Genomic DNA, 24,083 nt, shown 5'->3' with positions numbered 1-24,083 from the left:
TGCTTTGTATTTTTTATTGTGAGCAGTTTTATGACAGGTTGACATTTACATAGATGACTCCCCTCTGCTGTCAACAGACTGCAAATAATGGGATTTATTTACCTGGAAGTGGGAGAGGGAAGTTTGCATCATCAAAACAGTCACTATTTGTTGCGTTTGCCTCATAGAAACTCATAAGCCTTTTCCAAAGGTTATGTTTAACTGAGATCTAGAACAAGTAGATAACATTCATCATTTATTAAGTGTATTCTGATGCTTCATGTGAAACGCTAACAGATCTGAAGTGAAGATGTGTCATTCTGGGTCAATTTGTGATGAAACAGAAAACGTTTTTCTGACCTATCTTATATAAATATTCATACAAATATAAACCTTTATCAAACCATTACGTTAGGTTACAAAAAACATATTTTACTGGTTACATTACAAATTTGAAAACCATCAATGATTTTTGGGCCATTTTCTTGGCCCATTGAGAGCATTTCATCTTATAAATCCCTCAGTTAGCATCTAGACATGCTCCTACTTATTTACTGCCTTGAATTACAGGCAAAACGCAAAAGCAAAATGAGGTAAATATATATTTAAGTCCACAGTTTGTAACTGTTACAAACCAAAGCCTGACATCTTTGTGATGGGATGTAAACTTTTCAGTTGTCAGACTCGGCTACAGGGGCGGACATGACTGCACTGGCTGGGGACTCGTGTTTTATATACCCACAGGACACTAGAATGTATATTATATGTAATCTCACAACCTAAATAAAGTTGTCAAAAGGGCCGGATCTGCCTAAGCTATAAATGTAAGTGTAACTCAAATAAGGCAAAAATGCGTTGATTTTTTGGAGTCAGGAAATGTCTCCAGGCAAACAGTTTCTCTCCTAAACTTGCTGATATCTCCAGTCAGAGCAATAACCAAAAAGTTTAAAATGATGGGAACTGTGTCAAGCAAGGCTGGACGAGGACAGAGATTTATCTGTTTACCCTGTACAGTGAGCAGGATGATAACTGAGGTAGAGAACTTCAGCAAGGTTACTTTTTGGATAAATGTGTCCCCAGAAGAATTCATTTCTACCAAGGTTACCAATAACATCACTGTTGGAGCGTTATTGCAGATCCTTCCTTCTAGCAGCTTTAATACCATCACTGCTCCCAGCAAGCTCAATAAGTTGTTTACATCCCTGCTGTTTTTCCATTTCTTGGAAACAGTCTGTTGTTTTTTATGCATAAATATTCATGCATGTTTTGTCCATTTGTTAAAATCATCCTACTCATTTGCAAACTTATTTCAATTGGAACTTGCTTTTTAAAATAACTGCCTAAATTTTTTTCCCTTACTGTACAGTCTGTTATACTTATTTTGTTGTTTTTATATATTTTAACTTTGTGTGTATGTGCGTGCTTCTATTTGCCTTTTGCTGCTTGCATACATTTTCCCAGTGTGACAATTTCTATTCTATTCTATTCTCAGCTTTTAGGTTTTCGGTGATGAAAAAGAAAGTCTTATCATACAAAAAGGAGACCAGTGCCCCAACCACAAGGAAACACAAATAATAAACTACTGCTTGTTTACTTGTTAACTCACAGATTTTCTTATTTTGAGATAAGTCATGAAAAATCTTTGGAGAGATGCACAAATCAGACTTTGCTGGGCGATTCTGATTTTCATTTTCTCTTACATCAGACCTGCCAATTCAGATTGCTTTTCTCCTAAAGTGCCTTGAAGCTACATTTGTGGTGAATTGATGCTATATAAATAAACTGATCTAAACTGTAACAAAAATAGATAAGGAGCCAAAATAAACTGCAGGTTCTTTAACAGAAAGGAGAGCTTAAAGTATGGAAGAAAACAACAAAAAGTGAAATAATTCCCATTTTTATTTTCCTCATAGGGTATGTTCCTTGTACTTTTAGAGCTTAGTTTTGATTTAGTAGATGAAGAAGAAAAAGAACTGCAGATACAGAACTGCAGAAGTGTGCTGACCTCTGCACTCTGTCTCTGTATTTTGTTCATAGAGCAGGACGCCGGCTCTTCTTCCCCCGACCCTTCCCGTTCTGACTCGCGTTCTCGCTTTCCTGTGCTGCTGCCCCTGGTGTGCAGGAGGAGGCCTGAAAGTCCCGGAAGGCAAGGAGAAAAACTGTCATGGTCAGAGAGACTCCACTGGAGGCACATGAGAGGAACGACTTGAGCGCATTGGAGTAACAGGAGCTTCTCAAAGTCCATTCCTCCTGCATTGTTTAGATGTGTTCATGCGCCAAATAGTAACATAAGCCTCTCATTAAGTCATTAAATTCAATGAAGGCCTTTAATTGACCCATTTATTCAAATCTGGTGTGTTGAAACTGGGACACATTGAAAACATGCAGGACAGTCACAGGTTTAGAGCCAGGAGCTGGGAACTAGTATACCTATGTTGCCCCCTTGTGGTAAAGACATGTACTTACAACAGAGAAATAACATTTCTTCTTGTTAATGAGACGTCATTATTACAAATGTAGCATCAGTCAAAAAGAGAATCCTATTTGATCACAGCTCAGCTCTACCATGAAAAGCCATGAGCGAGGTTCTCACCTGGGTGTTGAGGCACAGCAAACTCATGATAGAGTCGGCTGCTGGTCATGTTCGGGCTGGCGTCTGGCACTGAGTCGTATCCTACAGAAGACACAGCAACAGCAAAGTTTGTGGTTTGCTAATAATCACATTCACCATCTCAGCTTCATTCATTTTGATGTGTAAATTCAGGAATAATCTGGACTATAACACAAACGCACCTTGGGTGTCAAAAGTACCCAAGGTACTTACACAAAGGTTCCACCATAAATCCTGAACAAGTCAAGAGAAAAATACACAAATATGTTGTTTGGAGGGGAAAGGTAAAATAATGTTACAAAGGTTAAATGACCTGCTGGTAGACGTCTGCATACCACAAAACCACAATACTGAATCAGCTTTTGATTTAATTTCATCCTCCACTCTTCTTTGCTGGGAGTCATCAGCCTCCTACATCTTAACTTGTAGAATATTTGTCCAATCTTGAGATCTACCAGACTGTGAAGTCGTCTCTTGTTCGTAGCCCTCTTCAGGTGGTCCAATGAGGCCATTCCTTTTTTTTTGTTTTTTATATTTGTTTTGTAGCCTTAATTATATATATATATTTTTTTAAGTAGAGCAGACAGGAAGTAGGGTGGAGAGAGATGGGGAAGACATGCGGCAAAGTCACCGAGCCAGGACTTGAACCCGGTCCAGCCACGTCGAGGACTCAGTACATGGGTAGCGTGCTCTCCTGCTGTGCCACGAACCACCTCTGAGACGATGATTTGGATGTATGCCTGGACTCACAGCAATGCAGACAAATTAAATCCCTTCTTCCTCTTCAGCTTTCAACAGGTTCTGGATCAAAACTCAATAGTTTTGGGAACGGTTCATGATTTCATCCACCTTGACTAAAAACATCCGTTCCATCTGAGGAAAAGTAACCCAAGACCATGATGCTGCCACCGCCATGCCTCACTATGGGTATCTTGTTTTTTTTGGTGATGTGCAAAACACATCTTTAAGAACTGAGGCCCTAAACTGAAAGTCTGTTTTCATGAGACCAAAAAACCATTCCTCCGTTGGGTTTTGGGAACTTTTATTCAGGCCTGGATGTTTTCTGCCAACCTTAGTCCTTCATTCGGACATATAAAGAACACAGAATGCGGTCGTTGAATGTACAACACAAACAGTTATTTAGTAGTAATTCTTGCAGCTCCTACAGTGTTGCTGTTGGGCTCTTGGCATCCTCCCTGACCCGTTTCTGCCTCATCCTTTCAGCAGCTGTGCAGAAACGTCCAGAAGAGAATTATTCAGAATCTCTACAACAGGTGTGGACTCAATACGACTAAACACTGAATCAAAGGGTGCTTCAACATAGAGCTGGGCGATAAGGACCGAAGAAATAACAATATTTTTCTGTGTCAACAATTATTACATAGAGTTTCAAATTAATCTATTGCTTTTTAAAGCCTTCTTTTTCATTACTATTTTCCGTTCTTTCATAAAATACGGAAATTGTTTGATTGCGTGACACCCCTTCAACAAAACGTTAATCTAAGGGATGTGCACACTTATGCTAACAGGTCATTGCAACCTTTCACAGACTTCCAATGAGAGACAGTTTGTTTTTCAGTTGAATTGTACAGAATATGTCGTACTAAAGATGGAAAAACTTTACAACATTTAAATGATTTATTACAAATACACATTTTAACAGGAGCGTGTAAACTTCAGACATGCACCGTAAACACTGACTTTATTCTGTCATATTATTTAATAGTTTTGTTTATAAAAGAATCACCATAAATACCACAAACCCTTTTATCTCCATCAAATAAAGCCTCAAACGGTGCGTGGTTGTTTGTTGAAACCTTCTAAGCTAACTAAGACAAAGAAGTGGCTTTGCGTTGAAAGTCAGAGACAAACAGAAGATAAAATGTAATAATTACCAGGGAACAATCATATCAAGGTGATTTACCATGCTGTTGCTGGTTCTGTGGCAGTGTGTGAAGTCGCTGTTGCTGCTTTTGTCCAACACTGCTGGGCGCCGTCTGTTCTTCGCCTTCAAAGTTAAATAAGATGCTCCCACTGCCATTCCCTGCGGCCACTGAGCTTCCTGACACTCCAGGCACTAAAAGAGAAACAGGGATTAGTGCAATGTCTTCCAGTAGATGGCAAACAATATTAAAAACTCAGCACAGGTTAGATTTTCTTCCAGTTCTCTTACAATGTGAATTATTGTTGTTGCTGGTCCCTGACTGCTGCTCTCCAGGAGAATAGGCCATCATTCCTCCATTGCCATTCCCGTTTGTGGATGGGACAGATGCCAACAGGCCTAGACCACACAAACACATTTTCTCACTCATCTCTCAGACAAGAGTTTGAATTTGCAGAAATACAATCATGGAAAGAAAGGGTTTTAGTTTCAGGGTTTTACATATCAGGACATAAAAACGATCCAGTCTTTAGCCGGTTCTGACATTATTTAAATCTAATCTCCACCGCAAAAAACAAAGATAATGGATTCACACGGTAGAAGTTGCATTTCTGAGGAATTATTGCCATCATTGAACAACTGTGGGGCTCTCAGTCAATTCAAAATGTTAATAAACCTCATACTTGATTATCTAAGAAAGTTAAATGAAGGTTTTGGCTTTCTTGGGAGAAAATTGGTGCACAATTATGGGGCAACTACATGAAAAATGACAATTTTCAATCTCACTTGTTTCTATTTTTTATATTAAAGTGAGGAGACTAGCAATTCGAAACTTACAAATAAACATTTCTGACAGTTAATGTGTCCTTTTTAACAACAGTCATAACAGCGGTTTTGACAGTTTGCTGCTTTTGGGACTACAGGTGTGTGTTAAGCAAATGCCGAGGCAGAAATATGTCAGCAAAAACTGATTATTCCCCAGCCAAAAAAAAAAAAAGACGATTCACTGGTGTAAAATTTCAGACAGTAGCCTGTTCTCCCAAGAGTAGTGTCATAACTTTGGGAATAACACAGCATGGTAGTGGAGGGCTGGTGACGTGGGCTCATTTTGGAGCTTTTTAGTTCATTGAATTGACAACAACTGCCTCCGTATACGGTGGCCGTGTGCAATTCATTGGGTGTGATACTTTTTTTTACCATGACTGTACATAAAATCCTTAAAAAGCCCCATCAGCAAATTTGACTTCTAAAACAACACATTTTCCACAGATTTTGGCTTTACTCATCCCTCACCAAGTCCTCTGTATCGGCTCAGCTGCTGGTAGATCTGCTTCATCCTTTCGATGTTGAGCCGGCTGGCCTCTGCGTGGTGCACCATGGGTTTTGGATAATGGATTCCTATGATACACTTGGCTGCCGCCTGCACAGATTCGGGGGCGTTCCAGGGGTCGTAGATGAACTTGGCGGGGAAACCTCTAAGGACAGGTAAGTATCGCCTGGAAGCACAAGAAAACATTAGATGCTCTGGCTTTTGCCAACAGGAAGTAAGAGAGTAGCAGGAGTGTGTAAGACAAGTAAATGTTAAATATTTTACTTAATATTTAATAGAGACTGTGTTTTAATCTTATTTTTGTAGCCTTAAAAATGTATGAATACATTACTGGAAAGAAAAAAAACATTTATGTTTTAATTTTGCAGCCCATCATTGCATTCTAATTAATAATAGCAGGCTGGACATCATGCTTACAGGTTCTATGGAAAATAGCAGCTACAAAATGAAAGGTACAACCACAACACTGCACAGTATGGCTACGGTACAAGAGAGTTCGAACAGAAAACCAATTTCTGAAACTCATGAATGAACATTTCTGGCACTGCAGTGAGATACGATGACAGTGCTCTGTGAGAACTAAAGCTTCAAACGTGATGGAAAACGAGGGGCTGTGGTCCTCAACATATTTACTGTAAGTTATTGTGACAACAGCCACAACACTGACAAAAAGTTTAATCCACCAAGAGATAAAACCAGAAATCGACTTCTCACAGTACCGTTTGACTGAGCTGCCTGGTGTTGCTCAGTGTGACAAAGAGAAGCCACCTACCTACTGGACTTGGTCCAACCTTACCTATTCCCAGGAGGGGAGACTGACAGGACAGAAGGAGAGGGGGCGAGTGGAACTGTGGGAAGCAGCACAGTGCAGAGAGGGGTGGGGGCTGGTGTGGTCCGGCCCAGTGGGCCGACACGCACGCACATGACGGACGACGCTCCGCTTGCTACGGAGATCGCACCATCACTCGAGAGAGAGAGAGAGACCACTGCCGATTGAGTAGAAGATGCTAGGAGACGTCTACTATAACACGCGGTTAGAAAGCAGAGAGCATTGACCCCACCCACCCGCAGGCCTCCCCCCACCCTGACCAGAGCAGGTGTATGTTGGAAAAATTCTGCCATCAAAAAAATAATAATAGAAAAAACCTTTTCTTCCATGTCTCGTCTGCCCAGTTGGAAAATCCAATTTTCTTGTAACAAACTCCCTGGTATTGAGCTTCCTCACGACCTGCTCTTTGGTAAACTATTGACTGAGGTCATCAGTGGCTAGGAATGAGAAAGGGATGCATTACTATGTTTAAATATTTGTGAGAAATATTGTTTTTAAAAAAATCTACAAGCATGTGTCCTAAAGTTCTGCCTGTCATAAGAGAATAATGCTTCTGGCTTCTTGTCGATGACAGAAGTTTCCCATTATACCTCACAGCTCCAGGCCCCCGCCCTCCCTCCCTCCAACCTTCATTTCCTCTCCCCCCTGATCAGACAGTGGTGGACTGAGAAAAGAGTTCATGCTCCCGATCCCCCAGACTGTGGTGGTTAACTTTTAAGAGGTCAGCAGGCCCAAAGCCCCCCTGCTGACTGTCCCCTCCACACAGCCACAGCGCCACACCCTGGGCCGGCCCACTAGGGAGCCCCCTCATTTCAACAAAAGGCCAGGAAGATCCGCAACCTGCCAGTAGCGAGTGGTCCTGGAGCGGAACAGCGGGTGGTGTTGTGGGAGGATCCTGCACTCAGACTACACACTTTGGTTTATTTAAGAAATGCGACTCCAAAAGGCAGCACACTGTGATACAAGATTTAATAATCCTAGTTTTAACTGAACTACAGTTTTTACCAATAATCAGTCCAAGTGTTTGATGAGGTTACATATTATAATCACAAGTATTATAAGAAGGCCGGTAGAGCTGCGTGTCATCTGCATAACAGAAACTGAATATTGCTCCCTATAAATGGAAACAGAGGAATTATAAAAAGAAGTGACCCAGGCACTAATCATATTTTAAAAACATATTTCAAAGCATTTTAATAAATCTTTATATTGTTTTTTTATATAATAATCATCATAACCATGGCTTCATTGTAAATTGGGTACAAAAGAAGCAATAATCATTAATAACTATAATAATAATCTTATTATATATGTATCACTTTTTTAACAGATGTATTTTTGTATTAATTATTTTAGCAGTTTGTTTTAATTGAAATATTATGAGATCCTTCCATCACTTTTACTTGTTTCAACACACAGCTTAATGGTTTTCCAACAGTTAAATGACCTCATTCATGTCATATGAAGCATTCGTCTTTTTACTCTCTGTTTTTCAACATAAAGCCAGCCGCTGCTCCAGGTCCACCTGAACCGACAAGGCTGCATTCACATAAGCAGAGCACCACTGAACATTTCACAAAGGCTGGATGAGGGGCTTTGCCCAGCGCCTGGACAAAGGACCGGCTCGCGTGGCACCGCGCAGGTAACTAGTACCAGCGTCCCCCGTGCAACACTGCGATGGCAGAGCTACAGCTGGTCCAACGCCTCTCCTCACTACCCTCTGGGAAATGCTTCATAGAGCTCTACCTAACAAATGCAGACAATGCGTTTGCATTTCCCTACCAAGCAGTCAGAGTCCCTTTAGACGAAATGATACGCTACCGAGTCCCAAACCTGCCCAGAGGGTGCTGCTGGGGCGTGAGCAAGTCTCGTCCCTCAGGGTTGCACAGATAAAATAAATGCAAACGGCCACCGATTTCTGAGCTGAATCTCCAACTTCTATCCAAGGCGGTCTGGAACCAGAGGGCCCAGACTGCACCTGGGTGGAAGGAGGGTGGCTGGAAAACGGCCAATCACCTTAAAAGCAATCAGCTACAATCTACACAGGGGAGAGGGACAGCTGAACTTTTCCCCCAATCCCCCCAATAAAAAACAGATGAGCACAAACACAAACACAGAGCTACATCCAGAAAAAGAGAGGAAATGATCTATGTCTCGGCAGTGCGAGTCATCTGCCAGAAACAGGTATAAACCTACAGATGTATGTGTGTACACAATCACCAACATTCACAAACAATTTAAATGATAATGTGAGAACTTAGGTTGTTAGAAAAAACATGCCTGACAGCTCAAAGACTAAATGCTGAAGTTGGAACAGATGAAAAGATGGAATGATGGCAAAACAAGAAAATAGTATGATGTTTAAGGATTCTTATTCTATCTCATCACTTACCCAGAGATCTGGAGGCCCCACATTTATCCCCCCATCTCTCTCTCTGTCTCTGCCTTTGATTGGTCAGAAAACCCTTAGGTGCTGTGGGAGCTTTATGTGCATGTATGAGTGGTGTTTTGCACCTGTGAATAGTTGCCTGAACTGAGCCTCATTTTAAATAAAAAGTTAACCAACAACTGCAATAAGGTTGGAAAGCTTCCCAAACACTGGTAACATTTGACATTAGCTGGTTGACAAATGAATCTATTTACGCATACAAAATATTCGTCCTGCTTTCTGCACTCGCTCTACATAAGGCCATGGTAGCTGAGCTAGTTCCTGAGGCTAGAGGAACATGTTTAAGGTCTTGCTGCTTTCAATTGCTTTGCAACATCTAGTTCAGGGAGTGAGAGAGAGGAATGGAGGGAAGAAGGGCAGCATCCATGTAGCTGGATTCAGTTGTTGGCACCAATGGGCGATGACAGGAAAGGTACCCACCTGATGAAGTCCCCGTTGGGGTCGGTGCGCCGGCCGAAGCCCACGGGGCAGTAGCAGTGGAAAAACTGCTGAAAGAATGAACTACAGGACAACCACATCCAACTGCCCGCGTTCACACTCCAGTCTGCATCTAGAAGCAGCTCCTCGAACACCTAAAACAGCAACAGATTGGGATCTTAAAGTAGATGCAGAGGTTCCAGCAGCCAGATGATGCTTTTATCATTTTAAGGCTCCTAAAGTCTTTTTTCCTTTCTGGTCAAAGTATGGTACATTTTGAATTTTACCGGCTGATGCAGTTTTTAGATTTATTTTGATGCTTGAAAACTAAATGTAACAAACCCTGGCAATATGGGAAGGGCCAGGAAAGACTGTTGTTTTAGATGAAAATGAAGGGTTTACATAACTAATCCCACTGTTGCTTCGAAGATTTACAGCATATGTCATTTATTCCTTAACAAAACAAATCTAGCCCAAGATACTCTATTTTCTCTACAAGTTATATTCAGAAGATCAACTTAGAGAACTGACTGGAAAAAGGTCTGATTTTTAGTTTCTGACCAGCCAAGATTGGTTAAGCTTAAAGCTGTTCATTTCCAGTCTCCAGGAGGTTAATCGGTAAATCTCTAGAAATTTGGTTGATTTCAGCCACTGGCTGACTGAGCAGTGCACCACACCACAACACAACGACACACTGAAACTTTCTCCAACTATGTTTTATCTGACTAGTGTCTGCTCAACAAATGACTCCTGACGTTTTCCAAGCTTTCTCAAGGCCCTTATCTGCTGGAATAGTTTCTTGTTGCTAAGACCTTTAACTGGGACCCGTACATCATTCAAGCATAAAAGCTGAACCTGGATGAATCGGTATCTGTGTACGAATCACTGCAAAGCTACTATTTTAAGTCTGTTGAAAGAGAGTTCTTCTACAGACACAAATACAATTCCTTTATTATATATTTGTTTCAGTGCTAGTGGCCTTTATTTTTCATTTTTTTCTGAGAGTAGGCAGAGAGAAAACTGCACGGAGAGAGGAGGAAGACATTCGGCAAACGTCACCGAGGCTCGAACCCCGGACAGCGAGGACTAAGGCCTCTGTACATGGGTCGCACGCTCTATCGCTGCACCACGAGCCGCACCCCACAAGTATAATTACTTTTCTCATGCAGGCATATATATATATTTTTTTTAATAAGGAAAGTTTAAACTCTGAGGTACAGTTACTTTAAAAGCACAAGAATAATTCAAAATAAGTAAAAAGTCGAGTAATATGACTAAAAGAAATGTATAAATGTTTCCACTACCCCCACCAGAAAATTTCAAAAGCTGCACGAACAATTCCTGAGGACCAATTTCAAAATAACAAAGTCTGGCTTCTTAACAGTAACATTCTTTGGGTACTGAGTGTAAAATGTGTCCTGCAGCATCACCTTCATCCCTTCCTCCCAGCTGATCCACAGGTCCCCTCTGGTGAGGAAGCAGGCTACGGCGTGCCTAGCGAGATGATGGATCCAGCCCTCCTGTCTCAGCTGAGTCATGATGGCGTCTATCCAGGGGAAGCCAGTCTTGGCCTCGGCCCATTTGGCGAGGGCCTCGGGGTTCTTGTCCCACGGGATGCGGACGCAGATGGGGTTTCCTTCCATCTCGTCGAAGCGTGGGTTGTTGGTTGCTGCTGTGTAGAAGAACTCACGCCACAGTAACTGGCCATACAGGGAGAGTGGAGGGGAGCTGTTCTTTTTTACCTGCGAGGTAATTAAACACAGAAATGAAGAAATGGTAAAGATCTTAATTGAGATCTTTAGCTAAGTTTCTATTTTGCTGGATCTTATGCATTTTAACAGTGCTTTTTGCCATGGTTAGATCCTGTCAACTTTTACAAATTTGGCCAAATCAGTTGTTACTGATCAACTTGTAGATTTGGGTGCCAACCTTTCGGTAGAGGTCAGTGAGTTTGAAGTAGAAGAGGCGGCAGGAGAGGCAACCGAAGCGCAGGTAGGGGCTGAGGCCTGTCGGGCTGGCCAGCAGGGAGTTGGCATTCATCCGGGGACGCTCAAAGTTGGCCACCCATGCCTGAAGAGAGACAGCAGGAGAGGAGAGAGACATGATGGCAAGGAGCCATGGAGGAAGAGAGGGAAAGAGATGAAGATGCGGTCAGACATGTTGGTAAAACTAAATCTCTTAAAAGATTGTTTGAAGTTGAAGAATATTGGTTGATTAAATTTACCAAAACCTCCTAATGTCAGAGCAGATAAAAGTAGCTGTGACAGTTATGCAGAATATGTTTTATTGTTATGTCTACAAGTCAGAAACAATAGAAATGATTTAGAACCAATTTAAATATTTAATATAAAGTGGATCTCACATTACTTTTTTAAAATCTCAAGTAAATAAATAAAGGATAAAAAAAATCATAATGTAGACCGACTGCTGTTCTGTCAACAGTCTTTTTGTCAATTGGTTCTGCAACCCTAACAAGAGGGTGTAATACTGACTTTTCTCTCTAGATGGCGCTCTATCCTAGTCAGAGCTTCAGTTTCTCCTCCAGGCCACACGGCTGAAGGGAGGCCCTCTGTGTCGAAACCTGAAAAATATTTAAACCAGAGTCTTCTTCACCTTGTTAAGAACATCCAGCATTCGTATGCTGGAGAAGCTACCAGCCCGTCACTCAGGACAGCATTCAATAAAGTTAATTCATATCTTCTTTACTACATTCAATCAGCAGGCATTCCTAACTGCAGTCATTGTCAAACAAACAAGTTTAGTTAAAAAAGGTTTCATTTTAAATTTCAACATTGGAGTTTGCTTGGCATTTAAACTGGACCCAGATACAGAACCGCACAACTGGTTTTCCACCCTGATCGGAGGGGGGCTGGAGACCGTATGACAGAATGAAACTGATCCTTTTTGGGTTTTTGAAAAATCTGGAAATCCTTCATCTGCAACTTCACCTGTAAAGCCAAAATGATGAATGAATTAGACAAAACCCTAAAAGTGTTTGGAGAATCACAGACAAAGGAAGTCCTCTCTGCGGCATGTTTTAAACCATGTGGGCGTGGCAACCCGGGACACACCATCATATTCCCAATGGGAATGTTCAACTAGAGTCATCTGAAGAACAGTCAGAGTTTCCAACTACATTCTGCCTTGATTCACACAATGACATTTGCACAATGTTTCTGAGCAGCAGATGCCAATTTTTTCCAACTGTAGGACGATCCAAAAGGTGAAAGAAGCAAAATAAGGTGCAGCTGCAACCAGCAGATGGTGGCAGCATTGCCAGCATCCAGGCACATTGACAGATCTTGGCACTCTGAACGGAAAACACAAAGTCTGGTCTAAGTCGGGATAAGAAGGTTAAAGTGGCCTATGGTTAATTTAGGAGATAAATAACAGCTTGTGTAGGACAAACCTGTACAGAGGTGAAACCTGACCTGTTTAGAAAGAGAAAGAGTTAGGTTCAGCAGGTCTAAACTGCAGATGGCCGCAGGGCATCTAAATTCATGAATGGAACAACAGTCTTTCAATGGAAACCAGACATCTGGATGGGGCCTCTTAATAGCTGAACCTGAATAATCCAATAAGAAAGACTTGGAGAAGGAAAAGGTTTAAATAAAGAAACTGCTGACAGATTAAAGGAGGTTAATGCAAAAAGATCATTCATCAAGGAAGCAATTTTGTTGTTATTGCTCCCAATTGTTCTTTTTAAATGCTCAGTGCATAAGAAAATAAAGTAAAAACAACACTAGAAAATCTGCTGCAGACCGAAGCTGCAGCTTTGTTATAAACACACATTAAACCTTCTGGTTTTACTGAGTTAACCACTTGCAAACTAGCTAAATAAATCAAATCTAGGCCAATCATCAGCTGCACAGATGTTTCAGGATTGGATCAATGTTGAGACTTTCCTGTTATTTCTCTGAACATCTTCAGAGTAGCATGACGTTGTCAGTTTGTTTCCTCACCCAGCTCCTCGAGGGACGGGACGCCGTACTTCTCCCCATGGTCCTCAGAGATGGGGGTGATGCAGCCGCCCATCAGCATGTCTGACAGCGTCTCAACGGGCATCTCAGGTGGGTCCAGGCGACTTATCAAGGTCTGGAATCGCTTGTAGGTCAGAGGAGGCTGTCCACCATTCAGCTCGATGATCCTTTAGAGGTACAGTTAATAATAAAAAAACAAGGAAATGTCTCAATGTTTCAGAAGAAAGAAGTTGATCTGACCAGATTATCTACAGAAAAAAATTATTTATAAAAAGTAGTGATGGGAAAAAAAGAGGACACCCCCTTAAATATTCAGTGCCTCCCAACTTATTTGATTTCATTGAACTTAAAACAAAAACCCTATTATTTAATAAACTAAAGAGATACAAAAATGTGTTTCTAGATGAGGAACGTTTGTCCCACTCCTCCTGCTGTGAGATGTTTGAGGAGTTTCTTGCATGTTTAGCCTGTTTCAAGTCACCCTGTCACATCTCCTAGGATTAAGATCTGAGCTTTGACTAGGCCCAGACTTTCCATTTCCTAATTCCCAGCCAGTCCTTGATGGATTTACAGGAGGGTGTTTTGGATCATTGTCCTGTTGCAAGGTCCAGTTCTGCTTCAGCTTAAGTTTTTTTAGAGATGGTCTCACATTTAACTCAAGCATAGATGGTAGGATTCATGGTGGATTCTATGATGGTGAGCTGGCCAGGTCCTGCTGCAGCAAAGCAACCCCAAAAGATGTTTAGGGTTTTTAAGACCTCTTTTAGTATCTTGCGGTGTGCTTTCAGGTTAAACTTGCTTGAACAGGTAGACCTCAGCATGTTGGCAGTTATTTGGAATGTTTTCCACTTTTTCTCCACACTACTTTCCATATAGTGGAATGGCTGATTTCAAATTGTTTTGAGACCTCTTTAGATCCCTAACCAGACTCATAAGCTGCGATAATCTTCTTTCTAAAGGCCTCAGACAGCTCCTTAGATCTCACCATGGTCTCACTTCAACAACCAAGAGCTACAAGCTAAATGTCTTAGGCGCATCACCTGATGTGAAATGCCTGTGTAACTTTAGCTATTATAAAAGTGAAAAGATGGGCTGTTCTAATTCACTCACCAGAGATTCAATTTTTAATTACATTTAACATTACATTAACATTTTATTGTTTATTTATATTATATATATTATCCTTTAGATGTCTTACTTGTCCAGGTCGTAGAGTGTGTGGGATATCTTGACAATGACCTCCACCCCTGCCTCCATTGCCAGCTTCTTGATGGCGGCGTCTCGCTCCTTCCCAAACGGTTCAGAGTCATACTCAAAGGTCAGTCGCGAGACCTTCCACTCCTGAGAGGCAGAGATCAGAAGTTCCATTTTTTTTCATTTATAAATTTGTTCAGAAAATTGTTTCGATGCGCTCTGGGAACGTGCACATTAATTGAAACAACACCACAACACATTTAAAAGCGCCACTGTGTTGGAGTTCGTGTAGAAGTGCTGTTTGCATCACTGTACTGACCTTAAAGAGGCGTGGGAACACATTTGCTGGTTGGCCCCTGATGACAAAAAGGCGAGAGTTGAGCTTTCGAAGACTTGCATCCAGGTCCTCCAAACATTGGAGCAGAAACCTGAAAATGGAACATTGAAAATAGACTCATTAATAAATAAAATAATTAAACTCATTAATAACAGGAAGTGTGATCCAAACTTATGAAATAAAGATTTTCATTCATGACTTTTCTTATTCAGAATCAGAATCAGCTTTATTGCCAAGTTCGTACATACAAACAAGGAATTTGCCTCCGGTACACTTTGCTCTTTTGTTCTGTTTTTGCATTACAGAATATACATATTTACAATTTACAATATACACATATATAATAAAAATGTGTTACTTTATTAAAAAAAGGCTCCCTCTTTATTCATTTTTTGCAGTATTGGTATTTTTCCCCTCTTTGGACACATTTTATATTGCAAACCTTACGTACTTTAAAGCACAATGTTAGAAAATTGGAGAGAAAATGGTGCTCTACACACCTAGAAGATTCCTACTTAATCTGGAAAAATAGCCTACTGTTGTATAAAAAGACACTTCACCAAGCCAGAACAGCTTATTTCTCATCATTAATAGAAGAGAATAAGAATAATCCTAGGTTTCTCTTTAGTACAGTTGCTAAACTTACACAGAGTCATAGCTCTGTTGAACCATCCATTCCCTTAGCTCTCAGTAGTCATGACTTTATGGGATTCTTCTTAAATAAAATTTATTCTATTAAAAAGAAAATCTTTGACATACTCCTGAAGATGATTACTTCATCCTCAGCAAGTGAAACAACATTGGAAATAACTGCAGAACCTGATCTGTGTTTGGACTGTTTTGATCCTGTGGAGCTTCCTGAGTTATCAGAAATATTAGCTTCATCTAAACCTTCAACTTGTATGTTAGACCCAATCCCAACCAAATTATTTAAGGAAGTGTTCCCTCTGATTACCAGCCCCATTTTAGATCTGATTCATTTATCTTTAGTAAATGGATCAGAACCACGGGCTTTTAAGGTAGCTGTAATTAAACCTTTACTTAAGAAACCTTCGCTTGATCGAGATGACTTAATAAATTACAGACCTATATCCAATCTTCCATTCTTATCTAAAATTCTTGAGAAAATAGTTGCTAATCAAATGTGTGAACATTTATACAGCAATGACCTGTTGGAAGAGTTTCAGTCAGGTTTCAGAGCTCATCATAGCACTGAAACAGCTCTGCTGAAAGTCACTAATGATATTCTTATGGCTTCAGATAATGGACTTGTGTCTGTTCTGGTTCTGTTAGATCTCAGTGCTGCATTTGATACAGTTGATCATAATATTCTCTTAGAAAGGCTGGAATATGCTGTAGGGATCAGGGGAACATCGCTAGGCTGGTTTAAATCTTATCTGTCTGACAGATTCCAGTTTGTTCATGTAAATGATAAATCATCTTTAAACTCCAGGGTTATTGTGGAGTACCACAGGGTTCAGTACTTGGGCCAATTCTCTTTACTAAATATATGCTTCCAATCTTATCTTATATCTCCGGAACGTTGCCAAAATTAGAAATATTCTATCCTGGAGTGACGCTGAAAAACTAGTCCATGCATTTGTTACTTCAAGGCTGGACTATTGTAATTCTTTACTATCAGGATGTCCACAAAATGCAGTTAAAAGCCTTCAGCTGATTCAAAATGCTGCAGCAAGAGTTCTGATGAAAATTAAAAAGAGAGATCATATTTCTCCTATTTTAGCTTCCCTTCACTGGCTCCCTGTTAAATCCAGAATAGAATTAAAAATTCTCCTCCTCACATATAAAGCCCTTAATGATCTAGCTCCATCATACATCAGAGATCTGATTGTTCCATATGTTCCTAACAGAGCACTTCGTTCTCAGACTGCAGGTTTACTGGTGGTTCCTAGAGTATCTAGAAGTAGAATGGGAGGCAGATCCTTTAGTTATCAGGCTCCTCTCCTTTGGAACAAGCTCCCAGTTTTGGTCCGTAAGGCAGACACCCTGTCTACTTTTAAGGCTAGGCTTAAAACTTTCCTTTTTGATACAGCTAATAGTTAGAGTGGCTTAGGTTATCCTGAGCTTTCTTCCTTATTTTTTACCTCCGCCTTCCTCCCTCTCTATTGGATATTGGATGGAGTAAGGGAGTGTCAGGTTTAGCCTAAACTGGCTCAGTAATGGTTGAGGTGCAAACACACCCTCCATTTCTGCTACCTGTATGACCCCTTCTCTTTTCCAATGGTTATGGTCAATCTGACAGAGAGAGGTATCCAAATCCTTTTTAGTATAACAATGGCCATCAGTGGGCTCTAGATGGACAAACTTTATCAGTTTATTATTTTACTTAGTGCCCCTACACGTGGCCCGCTCTGGGGTGGCTGGGCTCTGGCACTCGGTGGTTTGGTCTGGCCACCCCGGTGGCCCCGCACCGTTCCGGACCCTTTGTGGGGTGCCTTGAAACGACATTGTTGTAAATAAGCGCTATATAAATAAATAAACAAACTGAAATTGAAACCATCTGTGTACTGCTATAGGCTTAGGCTGCTGGAGGACATAATGACCACTTTCACCCTCTTCACTACATTCTCACACTACTCTCCAATTCTGCATTATTAGGCCCGAGCAGGAAAACTGCAAGGGCCTATTGTAATCGCTCAAATTCTTATTCTTTTTTCCGGGCACTTTTGGCGGGGCAATATGGGGACTTTGCCATGCCCCAAAACTCACCAAATTTTACCCAAAATTGTCCCCCGTGTGACATTTTCGTTCTTTAATGTTGTTGTCAGTGGGCGTGGCCAAACCACTTAGCCACGCCCCCAAACGTGAGATAGGCCGAACTGTAAGGCGTAGAGATGTGAAATTTGGCACAATGCTAGAGCACCTCAAAACAAGAAAAAAAGTCTCTTGGGGGTATGCCCTAAAATGCACAGAAAGTCGGCCATTTTGGGTCAAAGGCCGATTTTTGCCCGTTTTTCACTTTTACTCACCTCGAACTTTAACGAACTCCTCCTAGGGATTTTGAGCTATCGGGTTCATATTTGGTCTACATGCAGTTAAGGGATGGGGGATTAAAAGTTATCAAAATCGTGAGTTTTTGGCCATGTTTAGGGGGCATGGCCGGGGCACGAACTTGGCGTTCGCACCGAAAGTGAAAAATTGCAATAACTTTCCCAAAAAAATTCCAAATCACACCAAAGTTGGCAGCAAGGAGGACCTTCGGGTTCTCGACGATCCTATGGGGTCATATGCTGACATCATCAAAGCCACGCCCCCTCAAAACAGGAAGTCACTTTTTTCACTTGGAAAGTTGCCTCTCTGACCCTCTTGACCCAATCAACTTGAAAGTGTGTCAGAAGACAGATAACTAGTGGGTCTAACTTCGTTTGAGGCACAGTGTCTTTTCATAAAAGGGCGTGGCCGTGGCGGCGCCGCGAATTCAGACGTCACGCCATGGCCATACGTTTGCCTCTAATTTCCACATAGATCATCTGATCTGCATCACATTCAATGTGATTGATCCTTGTCCAGTCCCCCACAAAGATCTGATGACATATTCGGTGGGCGTGGCCTAATTCGTCCACAGCGCCCCCTAGAATATTTTAAAAAATCAGCCCCAAGCCATGCTTTGACCGAGGATTGTGAAATTCGGTACACATATGTCACTTCTTAGGACCTACAAAAAAGTCTCTTGGAGCACTGGTCCAAACCCCACAGGAAGTCGGCCATTTTGGATTGAAGTTGCCATTTTGACCCTGTTTTGGTCGTTTCTAACCCGCATATCTGAGCGAACTCCTCCTACAGCTTTTGACTTAGAGACTTGAAAATCACTCAGTTTACTCTTAAGGGATTGGGGATCAAAAGTTATCAAAAGCTTTTTGATACATGAAAGCGTGTGGGCGTGGCCACGCCTCAAAATATGACTTCTTGCCATAAAACACTACATTCATATAGCTCCTACAAGGAAAGTCACAGACAAATGAAACCTTCTGGGATTGATCGGCCTCTAGGCCTCAACATATTCACTTGTCAGATGCTGACATCATCGAAGCCCCGCCCCTTGACAACAGAAAGTGTCCCGTTTTCCTTTACAGAATCAGTGTTTGATGTTCTTCACCTAATCAATGTGAAACTGTCCCAAGTAACAGATAACATGATGGTCTTAGACAGTCGCCAGTACTTACTGCTTTAGCTGGAGAGTGTGGCTATGATGGCGTGCCGTATTCTGATGTCACGCCACGGCCATACGTTTGCCTCTAAATTACACATGCATGGTCCGATTCACTCCAAACTGAATATTATTGATCTTTGTCAGCCCCCAAACAGCTCTATTGGATTACATTTAAATTTGGATCAATAGCGTCCCCTAGGACACTTCAAGGGCTATTTCTCCCTCATACATCATCGGATCCACTTGAAATGTAGTATACATGATCACGAGTTAATGATGGACATTTTGACACAGTCAATTGATGATGTCGTTTTAGCCCCACCCACAAACAAACAAGTGAGTGCAGCTTCCATCTGGAAGGTCAGATTTACTCGAAAATTTGAATGCTTTTTGCCAGACCGAAACTCTGCATGACCGAAGATAATATGACATGTTGCTCAAAGTGCCACCTACTGGCAACGTGTTGAAGTGACGCGGTGTCATCGTATGTGGCGTGTAGGAGGCGATGCCGGGCTCCTGCGGTCGCTCAATAGCCCGAGTTGCGCTGAGGGGTGCGAGGGCCTTCAAAGCTGCTTGCAGGTTTCTAGCTTGCTGTTATTTCTGTTTTTAACTTTATGTTCTCTCTCTTTTCTCTTCCTAGAAGCTACACCTGGCCTGGCTCTGTGTCTACCTGTGACACCTTTCTGGAGAGGGGCATCGTCCAAGCTTCTGCTGGCAACAACTTAATGCTCACCCTCTACCGATGACCCACATGGCCCTGTCTTTTAGTGTTTAACCCTTTCTCTCTCCTAGACATGGCGATTGACTGAGCTTTTACTGTGACTAACTCTATGTGCTCTCTTTCAGACTCTAACCTTGAAAACTGGCTCAGAGTTTATCTGTTCTTTCTTTCTAGATGAAACAACTAAAGGAGCTACATCCATTAACATTTACTTTTCCTTCCCATAGAAAGTACTCCTGGATCAGTGCTTCTTTGTTCTCTTTATGTCTTTGCTCTGTTCTCTCAAACCCCCCGTCGGTCGTGGCAGATGGCCGCTCACACTGAGCCTGGTTCTGGTTCTGCTGGAGGTTTCTTCCTGTTAAAAGGGAGATTTTCCTCTCCACTGTCGCTACATGCATGCTCAGTATGATGGATTGCTGCAAAGTCAACGCCAGTGACTGTCCACTGTCTCTACATGCTCATCCAGGAGGAGGGAATGCTGCAAGTCTCTGACTGGATGCAATCTGCTGGGTTTCCTTAGACAGAAAAACGTTTTATCCAATTTGAATAAATAACTGAATCTGACTGCACTGTTCAATGGTTATGATTAATTGGAAAGTATGAACCTGACTGTCGTGAAGTGTCTTGAGACGACATGTGTTGTGAATTGGTGCTATATAAATAAACTGAATTGAATTTTAAGTAACCAGGTATCTGATAAAAAAAGTTTGTCCAAATTAGTCTGCAATGAGATGTTGGATTTGTTTCCGAGTGATACTACAAGTGTTTATGGGACCTCCAAGAAGCCCTCTAGGTTTTGCTCTTGGATTCCAATTTATTTTTGTCTGATTGACGGTTTGGAAGAAGTTCTGCCTCCTATGTCCTCCAATGTTTGTGATGTTCAAATTAATTGCATTACCAGTGACCTTTGGTTGAGAGCAGCTGCTATACATAAGCTGTCGTGCATTTAAATGGCACTTACCAGCCACAGCAAACAAACCGTTTGTGGTGCTAGTATTAGGGCCAGGGCACTGATGAATGTCGCCCGAATGCAACAGAGAAAGTATGATAAGGTGTTCACGTCGCTGGCATTTTGTTATTGTCATTGTTTGATTTTGAGTATTGAGTATTTGATTTTGAGTATTGTGCCAGAAATACAGGTACCTTATTTCCATATCTAAAATATTTGCCAACTTTGGAGCCATCATGCTTAATATTACAATTTGCAGAATAAGTCCATGTGTTTAAATCAGTTTTCTTAAATCTACTGTGATAAAAAACATGACCAATTTAAAAAAGGTTGTAACATAAAACCATATAATATAAAAATACTAAGAAAGCCTGCTGCTATCTTCTTGTATCATGTGTAAAAATGTAGTTGCTGAGAAATACTTTGTGTTATTTTGATCCTCCTGCCATATACATAGGCTGAAGATGATCCACACAGGCCAACAAATCAGATGTTAAGGTTTGTAGGTAGGCTGCAGCTTCAAACCTAGGCTCGGTGGTGGATAACTACCACTGAAACCTAGGCCCGGTGGTGGATAACTACCACTGAAACCTTGGCCCGGTGGTGGATAACTACCACTGAAACCTAGGCCCGGTGGTGGATAACTACCACTGAAACCTAGGCCCGGTGGTGGATAACTACCACTGAAACCTAGGCCCGGTGGTGGATAACTACCACTGAAACCTAGGCCCGGTGGTGAATAACTACCACTGAAACCTAGGCCCGGTGGTGAATAACTACCACTGAAACCTAGGCCCGGTGGTGAATAACTACCACTGAAACCTAGGCCCGGTGGTGAATAACTACCACTGAAACCTAGGCCCGGTGGTGAATAAATACCACTGAAACCTAGGCCCGGTGGTGGATAACTAGCACTGAAACCTAGGTCCGGTGGTGAATAACTACCACTGAAACCTAGGCCCGGTGGTGGATAACTACCACTGAAACCTAGGCCCGGTGGTGGATAACTACCACTGAAACCTAGGCCCGGTGGTTGATAACTACCACTGAAACCTAGGCCCGGTGGTGAATAACTACCACTGAAACCTAGGCCCGGTGGTGGATAACTACCACTGAAACCTAGGCCCGGTGGTGAATAACTACCACTGAAACCTAGGCCCGGTGGTGGATAACTACCACTGAAACCTAGGCCCGGTGGTGAATAACTACCACTGAAACCTAGGCCCGGTGGTTCATAACTACCACTGAAACCTAGGCCCGGTGGTGGATAACTAGCACTGAAACCTAGGTCCAGTGGTGAATAACTACCACTGAAACCTAGGCCCGGTGGTGGATAACTACCACTGAAACCTAGGCCCGGTGGTGGATAACTACCACTGAAACCTAGGCCCCAGGCCCGGTGGTGGACGGCTGTAGCAGGACGGCTATAGAGCCTGTTCCACCCACCAGTGAAAGGGTTTCTCTTGATGCTTAAGTATTGCTTTTCGCAGCACTGAGAGGCATCAGTGAATACCAGGAACTCTTTGGATCAGGAGCCAGAAACGGGATTTTCACTCTAAAATAAATCTGCACACACATCCGGAGGAGACACACTGCAGTTTGTGCTAAGGATCCTGGTGTGTCCATTAACATATATTTATGATATGAGGTTAAACGTTTTAGCATCAGCAGTCTAGATGCACCTGCAGTCCTGATCATGCAGAGTTATATACAGAGCAGACAGCCAGGTAGCTTCATGGTGGTCAGCTAACTTCTGTTCCCTCCTGTCTAACTCCTGGCCTAATCACTGAACCTGAGCAGGCGCTGCTCACAGCTAAAGCGCCATTTGTTCCCAATCCTCACACAGACAGACAGAGCTGGGAGACAAAGTAGTGCACACAATAAGGTACGTGCCAGCCTGCTCATGGGCAAGATGCAGGGAGCGATCAGACCGACTGCAAAGACCATTTAGGGGAACAGTTCAAACATTGTTCACAGCATTCAAAAACGGTGTTTCAAGTTAAGAAAGAATCTACCCTAATAAAACCAACATTGCACATTTGTCAACAAGAGTTAAATTCCTTGATCTGAGAACCAAAGTGAAATTTAAAACCCAAAAACAGATTGAAAACATTTTAAATTAAATTGGAACCAAGCAACATAACTCAGATTTTAGAAATCTCAGTTCAAGATCAGTAAAAGTTAAAAAGGGGAGTATAACAATTAATATCAGTAAGACATACAGTATTTTAAATAATAATGGGGTCATAGTCAACATCTCATGCTAGAGTTTAAGGCCAGAGTGTAAAACTGTGTTTTATAAACAGTGATGTGCCTGCTTTGTGATATCAGAAACAAAGACGGTCGATCCTGAGAGAGAGGAGGAACATATGGGTTGTGAGGGAGAGAGTAAGGAGCAGAAAGAAGGACAACCAGTGGATCATCCATCATGTACACACCATCAGGTTTGTCATGTTAAACACATGTGTGACTGCCGTTTGACTACAATTCATACCCTGTACAGTGCATGTGAAGCATGCTGACTATTTACCACAATTTGATAAATTATAATGAATAAATAGATCAAATAAGAAGTGAATGAATTAATTAACGTTCTCAGTTACACCCTCATGTTTTCATTCATCTCTTTTCAGACATCAGCAGGTGCAAGGATGATCCACCAGTGCAACCTAATTTGAGGACATTTTCAACCACATTAATGGGGGACAGGAGCAATTTATGTTGTTGGTACTACTTGTGTTTTTAATTTTTGTGTATGACTTGCTCGGTCTGCAAAACAGTCCAATTAGTGGCCAGTAGACTGGTCACCATTTTGTTCTAAAGGTTCCATACAAACTTCACCAGGTTCTGATCAACTCCATGCCTGGGGAAATATGAATCTGTCAGAGGTTTTCCTCTAGTAAATAATAATTCTTAACTGTTAAATGCAATCCAGATAGTTTTGAAATAAACTTTTACCCGTCCACAGACTGTTGTGCTGACATTAATCTGTAATTTGTGTGATTTATTGATAAAAAACATATAAACATGGTGTAGTGTGTCATGTGTGCTTGTTCAATTGAGGTTGTGTTTACATCATTGCATAACATCACGACAACCAGATGTACAAAACCTTAGGAGAGGGAGTGTACTTACTTTTCACTAGGAGGTGTGGCATAGTTTTCAGTTGAAATACCTAATAAGTCTGATCTCATTCTACATTAGTGGCAATAAAAAAAGTGTCTCAAAATATCG

At 41.7% G+C, this 24,083-nt stretch overlaps 1 protein-coding gene and 1 long non-coding RNA gene across 5 annotated transcripts in view; one reads left to right on the top strand and one right to left on the bottom strand.

Annotated features, from left to right (window-relative positions):
• The window catches only part of LOC124881901, a 39,188-nt gene extending 15,684 nt beyond the window's left edge, over nucleotides 1-23,504 (top strand). Inside the window, exons 2-8 of one of the 2 annotated variants that reach the window (XR_007041857.1) lie at nucleotides 5,742-5,957; nucleotides 8,135-8,273; nucleotides 10,227-10,372; nucleotides 10,506-10,643; nucleotides 13,464-13,567; nucleotides 23,181-23,293; nucleotides 23,483-23,504. This is a non-coding gene — a long non-coding RNA (uncharacterized LOC124881901). The remainder of the gene's footprint in view (nucleotides 1-5,741; nucleotides 5,958-8,134; nucleotides 8,274-10,226; nucleotides 10,373-10,505; nucleotides 10,644-13,463; nucleotides 13,568-23,180; nucleotides 23,294-23,482) is intronic. The other variant, XR_007041813.1, reaches the window with a different exon arrangement.
• The window catches only part of LOC124879523 (cryptochrome-1-like), a 40,675-nt gene that overhangs the window by 3,979 nt on the left and 12,613 nt on the right, over nucleotides 1-24,083 (bottom strand). For 2 of the 3 annotated variants that reach the window (XM_047384503.1, XM_047385246.1), the window contains exons 3-15: nucleotides 14,991-15,099; nucleotides 14,676-14,818; nucleotides 13,460-13,644; nucleotides 11,990-12,078; nucleotides 11,427-11,567; nucleotides 10,928-11,239; nucleotides 9,501-9,652; nucleotides 5,766-5,968; nucleotides 4,764-4,871; nucleotides 4,515-4,667; nucleotides 2,573-2,653; nucleotides 1,985-2,109; nucleotides 103-208 (exon numbers count right to left, since the gene is read on the bottom strand). In XM_047384503.1, the coding sequence (XP_047240459.1) occupies nucleotides 103-208; nucleotides 1,985-2,109; nucleotides 2,573-2,653; nucleotides 4,515-4,667; nucleotides 4,764-4,871; nucleotides 5,766-5,968; nucleotides 9,501-9,652; nucleotides 10,928-11,239; nucleotides 11,427-11,567; nucleotides 11,990-12,078; nucleotides 13,460-13,644; nucleotides 14,676-14,818; nucleotides 14,991-15,099 (1,907 nt within the window). The remainder of the gene's footprint in view (nucleotides 1-102; nucleotides 209-1,984; nucleotides 2,110-2,572; nucleotides 2,654-4,514; nucleotides 4,668-4,763; nucleotides 4,872-5,765; nucleotides 5,969-9,500; nucleotides 9,653-10,927; nucleotides 11,240-11,426; nucleotides 11,568-11,989; nucleotides 12,079-13,459; nucleotides 13,645-14,675; nucleotides 14,819-14,990; nucleotides 15,100-24,083) is intronic. The other variant, XM_047385996.1, reaches the window with a different exon arrangement.

This window comes from Girardinichthys multiradiatus, chromosome 1 (assembly GCF_021462225.1).
Source record: "Girardinichthys multiradiatus isolate DD_20200921_A chromosome 1, DD_fGirMul_XY1, whole genome shotgun sequence".
Taxonomy (NCBI): domain Eukaryota; kingdom Metazoa; phylum Chordata; class Actinopteri; order Cyprinodontiformes; family Goodeidae; genus Girardinichthys; species Girardinichthys multiradiatus.
The sequence above is the reverse complement of the archived record's forward strand: the minus strand, read 5'-3'. Positions and strand labels throughout refer to the sequence as shown.